At 36.4% G+C, this 6,782-nt stretch overlaps 1 protein-coding gene across 1 annotated transcript; it reads left to right on the top strand.

Annotated features, from left to right (window-relative positions):
• The first annotated feature begins 1,268 nt into the window (after nucleotides 1-1,268).
• Nucleotides 1,269-2,147, top strand: LOC141695476 (uncharacterized). Its single transcript, XM_074499719.1, has one exon. It carries the CDS (start codon nucleotides 1,269-1,271, stop codon nucleotides 2,145-2,147), a length of 879 nt encoding a protein of 292 aa, XP_074355820.1.
• The last annotated feature ends 4,635 nt before the right edge of the window (nucleotides 2,148-6,782 follow it).

Below are 6,782 nucleotides of genomic sequence, written 5' to 3'. Positions count from 1 at the left end.
TCATTCGAACTACTGTTAAATTCACACTTTGATTATCTCTATGATATTTCCATCTCATTACCATGTTATATACTTGCTTAGATAAAAATTATTGATTAAATTCAGTTGTCCTCTTTAAAAACTTGATCATGTCTAACCCTTTCCTAAGATATCTCTTGAATAAAATCTCAGTGCTTAATATTTACCCTTGCTATAACTTGTCTATGCAAATATTGAACTGTGAATAAACCTTTATTGTCTACATTCAGAATCATGCCTCCTTGTAGAGCTCGCAACACCAATACCAGGGATCATGAAGATCCACCACCCAACTTGGCTCATCTTATGCAAATACTTCACCAACAATCTGTTACCCTTGCTCAATAACAACAACTTCTTCAGCAACAACTTCAACAACCACCTCTACTAGCACCAACCCTTACAACTTTCAAATCGTTCAAAGCTGTGAAACCACTAGAGTTTTGTGGAACTCAAGACCCGGTAGAAGCTCAATCTTGGCTTAAAGAGATGGAGAAAGCCTTCATACTAGCTGTTATTAGGGAAGAAACAAAGGTCGATTATGCGTCTTATTTTCTGAAAGGTGAAGCGAACTATTGGTGGGAGTCAGCCCGTGCTCTAGAAGAAGAAGAAGTTATTTCGTGGGATAGATTCAAGAAGATCTTCCTAGACAAGTATTTCCCAAGGTATATGCAGACTCAAATGGAATTCAAGTTCTTTGAATTGAAGCAAGAAGGAATGATTGTGGGAGAATACGAGAAGAAATTTACCGAATTGGCTAGGTTTGTTGGAGATTATGTAGACCCCGATGAGAAGACAGCGAAAAGATTTCAACAAGGATTGAAGCCTTGGCTACGAAGCAGAATGGCTGCTTTTGAATTGGCCACATATGCTGGAGTGGTCCAAAAGTCCATGGTGATTGAAGGAGAAAGTGACCAAAATACGAAGGAGAAAGAGAGTAAGAAAAGAAAGTTTGGAAGTAGTGGAGAAGGATCGGCTCAAGAAACCCAAAGTGGAAATAATTTCAAGAAGTTTGGATTCCAGAACCAAGGAGGATCCCGAAGCTTTAAGAAAGGTGATGATAAGAGTCAGAGGAATTGGATTCAAGGGCAAAGATTCCAGCAAGCAACAAATCCGGAGTGTAAATTCTGTAACAAGAGACACACAGGTAACTGCAAACTGACATCGTCTGTTATAAGTGCAATGAGAAAGGTCATTAAGCGAATGAGTGTCGGAAACTGAAGCCTATTGTTACATGCTTTAAATGTGGAATGACTGGTCAAATGTCGAGGGATTGCAAGACCCCCAGAAACAACAAGTTGATGCAATTGACAGCCGCTTCTTTCAATCAAGCAATGACATCTTCTGTTCCAATTCTTCAACTTCCTTCAAATCAATTTTCTGAATCTGTAACTCCAGTGTTTCCTCCCTCCTATCCTGCTCAGGCTCGGACATTCAACATGAACATCAAGTATGCTGTTCAGAGTTCTAAAGTTGTGGCAGGTACGCTTTCTGTCAACAAAATCAATGCTAAAGTGCTATTTGATTTCGGAGCTACTAGATCTTTCATAGTTGAATCTTTTATTGGCAAGTTGAATTGTGAATTTGAACCGTTAGTTGAACCCTTATCTATCATTTTGGCTAATCAAGAACGAGTATCAGTTAAAGATGTTTGCCCTCGGTGTAAAGTAGAGATTTCAGGCTATAGTTTCCCTGCTTCCCTCATACCTTTCCAATTTGGAGAGTTTGACGTTCTATTAGGAATGGATTGGTTAGCAGAGCATGGTGTTCAGATAGATTGTAAGAAGAAGAAAGTGATTCTTAATTCCCCTCAAGGAAAGATAGTAGAGTTTAAAGGGCAGAAGCAAGTTAAGATGTTTTTGACAATGATCCAAGCTAAAAGACTGTTAAGACAAGGGTGTGAAGGGTATTTGGCTCACGTAATTGATAGATCTAAGGAGACGCCGAATATAGGAAGTATTCCGATAGTTAGTGAATTTCCCGATGTATTTCCTGATGAACTTCCTGGATTGCCGCCTGACCGTCAAATCAAATTTTCTATCGACTTAGCGCCCGGCATGGAACCGGTATTGAAGGCACCTTATCGTATGGAACCAGCCAAAATGAAGGAATTGGCCAAGCAATTATAAGAACTATTCGATAAAGGAGTTATAAGGCCAAGTGTATCTCCATGGGGTGCTCCAGTTTTGTTTGTGAAAAAGAAGGACGGAAGTATGAGATTTTGCATCGACTATAGAGAATTGAACAAATTGACCATCAAGTATAGGTATCCGTTACCTCGTATTGATGACTTGTTTGACCAACTTAAAAGAACGACTTATTTCTCAAATATTGACTTGCGATCGGGATATCATCAGTTGAAGATTAAGCCGGAAGACATACCAAAAACTGCTTTCAGAACCAGATATGAACATTACGAGTTTCTAGTTATGGCATTCGGGCTGATAAATGCGCCGACCACCTTTATGGATTTGATGAATCGCGTATTCAAGGAATATTTGGATAAGTTTGTCATTATGCCTTAGACTTTGAAGGAAATTGGGACGATCACCTACCTTTAGTAGAGTTTTCATACAACAATAGCTTTCATGGCAGTATTGGAATGCCCCCGTACGAAGCTCTTTATGGAAGGAAGTGTAGATCACCAATATGTTGGGATGAAGTCGGAGATCGAAAGGTAATTGGCCCCGAACTGATTCAGCAAATGAAAGAAGCGGTGAATTTGATTCGAAATCAATTGATCGCAGCTCACGATAGACAACGAAAGTATGCTGATCCGCGCAGAAGGAATATAGAGTATGAAATAGGAGAAACTGTTCTGTTGAAAGTGTCGCCATAGAAAGGGATAACTAGATTTGGAAAGAAAGAAAAGTTGAGTCCAAGATTTGTCGGACCTTTTAAGATTTTGGGTAAAGTTGGAAGAGTGGCGTACGAGTTGGCCTTACTGCCTCAAAAGCAGCACCTTCACAATGTTTTTCACGTATCATTGCTTAAGAAGTTCAACCCCGACACCAAATGTATCATAGAGAATGAACTAGTGGAGATTGAGCCAGATTTATTTTATGTCGAGCAACCTGTTAGCATTCTAGATAGAAAGGATAAAGTATTAAGGAATAAGATAGTTCCTTTAGTTAAAGTTTTATGGAGGAATTCCAAAGTTGAAGAATCAACATGGGAATTAGAAAGTGATATAGATGAGTATCCTCATCTGTTTGCTTAGATTCTGGGGACAGAATCCTTAAAGGGGGGAAGGTTGTAACGTCTGTAAATATTATGATAGTATAATTCTATGATGTGGTATTTTTGTGCATTGTTGTGAGTACATAAGTTTCTAAATGTTGCTTTCCAGCGATTATGTAAATTAAGTAAATACGAATATATTTTCTTTCGTGATGATTTGAATCTTCGTACAAATATTTGGATATGGAAATTATGTGCTTATACGATTAGATAAATTGGTATAATGCTAGATTATATTTTTAAAACTTTATTTACATTAAAATCTAATTATATTGTATTTTTATTTGGCTTGTTATAGAAGTACTATTATAAAGAAAATTCTTTTAAAAATTTTTTTTATTCAAATTTCTTGAAAATACTCTTATAAAACTTCTAAAATCTTAAATTAATTTATGGTATAATATTTGTGATTTATGTAATTGTATTTATTTAATAAAATTATTTCTTTTTAAGCACATTTTAATTCTAAAAAAATGATTACTAGATTACTAATGTACCCATGCATGCAAAATCCCTTATAATAGAGACCAAGGATAGGACCGTCATTTCCTACCCCACTAACTCACTTTAACCAAGCAAAGTACTAATCTACCCTTGCATGCAAAATGTCTTAAGCTTGTAGGAAGGGCATAAAAGTCATTTCTCCATTCCACTACCATTTTAACACATCAAAACCCAAAAACACAAGCTACACTCTCTCATTTGCACACCCACTTCACTCCATCCCCTCCCCTTTCTCTCCATCTCGGTCGAAGCTCCCCCTCCCCATCTTCCTTCATTTTTTTTCCTTCTTTCTCAAACACTTTGATCAAGGAGCTAATTCACTCATATTCCCACATTTATACTTGAAAAATTTGGCCCATAAAAGGTATGTTTTATTATGTGTTGATGTGTTCTTGTAGCCAAGATTTAGGCCTTGAATTTTCATGGATTTAAGGACTAAAATCATAAGGGCTTAAAGATATGGACTTGATATGATCTTGGAGAAGTGTTTTGACTTCAACTTTCTAAGCCATAATCTTGTTCATTGCATTTGGCAATGATTTATTAAAAGAGCCGAATGTATATGGATTGTTCTTTAGAAATTTCTATGAAAATGACTTTGCATGTTCCTTATAAAACGTTTTTGCTTCTAAAAATGATGAATTATACTGTTTAAACTCTTGAATGCTATGTATTTCTTCGAGTATATTAAGTTTGAAGACTTGCATGTTAGTTATAGCCCTTGCATGTTGAAATTTACCCTTGCATGTTGATTTACAAGTGATTTTAGACTAGGAAACCATACTTGTTTATTTTGAACCTTGATACTTGATTTTTATGAGGCGCATGCCACGAATTATGTGTTAAAATGATAGTTTAATTATGTCTTGATTAAAAGAGATTAAAATCAATAGGTGTCATGATGTTTTCATGCATGTGTAATTCAAATTTTTGCTTTAAAAATGACTAAGTGATGGCTTGTCTTGTGAGGTGTTACTTTGCTTGTCCTTATAATTGATTGCTTGCTAACTAAAGTTATAAATCAACCTTGTGCACTATAGGTCAGTAGGTGTTAGCAGGATGTTAGGACTTGGTATGTACTTGAGTCCAGAAGCTTTAGATTGGGTAAAATTATGCATTTGGTTAGGTGCACAAGCACAAAACCGAGAGAAACTCAAAACAGGGCAGATTTGGTACAAGTCCATATTTGACCCATTATAACCATGTTTTAGGATAGACATTCATTGGGAATTGGTTTATAATAGTATAAAGAAGTCTTAGGAAGCTTAACAAGTCATTAAAATCAATAATTGAACAATTTAAGTGAGTTTTAAGTTTGTAAAAATAAGGCAATTTGGAAATCAGGGAAGGAAGATTTATGTCAACTTCTACTTGAGGCCTAGGGAGGCCCAAGTGAGGTTTTTAAGTCATTCCAACTTTAAGAGTTAGTTTAGAGTCTTAGGAACCTCAGAGAGTTGGTTTGGAGTGATGGCCCACGGTGGAGATACCCCATTTCCACCAAAACACCCGAGAGTCACCATAAGAGTTGCATTAGGAAGCCTCTATGGATTGCATTGTGTTTAAGTGCTTTATGAGTGAGGCCTTGATGTCAAGTCAAGTTTGGGAGTTGTATAATGTCATAAGAGTCTGTAGAAATCATAATTAAGTGAAAGCCCAAGGTAGAAATGTACAATTGTGTCAAGGCACACAAGTGGTGCCAAGGCGTGCATCCGGAAAGAGTTTAGAATATGCATTAGTTATGTGAGTCTTGTGAGGTGAGGCACAAGTGTGCCTTACTGAATTTAGATTGTGTTGAGGTCTTTAAAGGAGGATTAAGAGTAATGGTCTTGTTAATTATTTGTTGAAAGGATAATTACTTGAGTGATTAGGATCTAAGTGTACTATTGCCATGCCTTTTCTTGCTATGTGTTATGTTAATTATGTGAAGCATATATTACTTGAAATTAAGTGTGTTAAGTATATATATAAAAATACATGTATGTGTGTATATATATAATATACGCGAAAGGGTAGTTAGCAAGAGTTGTGACGAGGATACTATTTATTATAGGTTGAAGTAGGAGGCCAGGAAAGGAGCCCCTAGACGATTCCATTCAAGTACTCAGTAAGCGTAGTTCAGGCAAGTGAACTCTCAACTTATCTTTATAATCCTGCTTCTTGTGATTGAACACCCTGTGAATGTATGACTATCATTTAATAACAATGGTTAGTCCGTGACATCATTCAATAATTAGATCTTGAACTTAGTTAATCGCTTCCATACTTGAATTGACCCATTTTCCTCATATATTACTTCGTATCTCTGTGAATACCCCTACAAATAGTTCCTTAATATATCTAGTGGAACCTAAAACCCTCATACATCATATTCATTTCCTTTGGAAACCCAAACACTATTATCATCCTCTCATTCGAACTTTTTCATTTCCCTTGTTATATTATCCTTGATCAAGAACCCCTTTTAAATTGAAATGAATTATTAAAAAGGAATTGAATGATATGATAAGACTGAGGCGCCAGTCACTGTTAAAGTTTTAAAACCTCAGTAGCAGGGAGCCTGATGGTTTTATATGGCCAATGTGTGCCGAGGATCCTCAATGGTTGTGAATCACTTGTTGTGTGGTTCAGAGCTTTGATGTGGGCTGATCACCCCTCATTGTTCATAGTGCAGTGTGATTTCAATTCCATTCACTTATTAAAATCCTGAACTTTACTTGAATAATTTATATTGTTGATTTACCTTATGTTATTGTTTTATTGAGCATATGATGAACTGTTGTACCCTATTATTCACTTACTGAGCGTTTTGCTCATTAATATTGTTATTGATGTTATCCCTTTAGTTAAGCCCGAAGATGCCTCGTTTCAAGCTGACCGCGCGTAAGAATTGTGGTGGTTCGAGGTATGCCTACTGTCAGATGTTGGAGCAGGTAGGGAACTGGTTGTTCCCTAAGGTTTAAAGAACTTTTGGGAATTTAAAATTGGTAGATGTACTTGGCTTTGGATATTAGACTTCGGTA

Source organism: Apium graveolens, chromosome 11 (genome assembly GCF_009905375.1).
Source record: "Apium graveolens cultivar Ventura chromosome 11, ASM990537v1, whole genome shotgun sequence".
NCBI lineage: Eukaryota > Viridiplantae > Streptophyta > Magnoliopsida > Apiales > Apiaceae > Apium > Apium graveolens.
The sequence above is the reverse complement of the archived record's forward strand: the minus strand, read 5'-3'. Positions and strand labels throughout refer to the sequence as shown.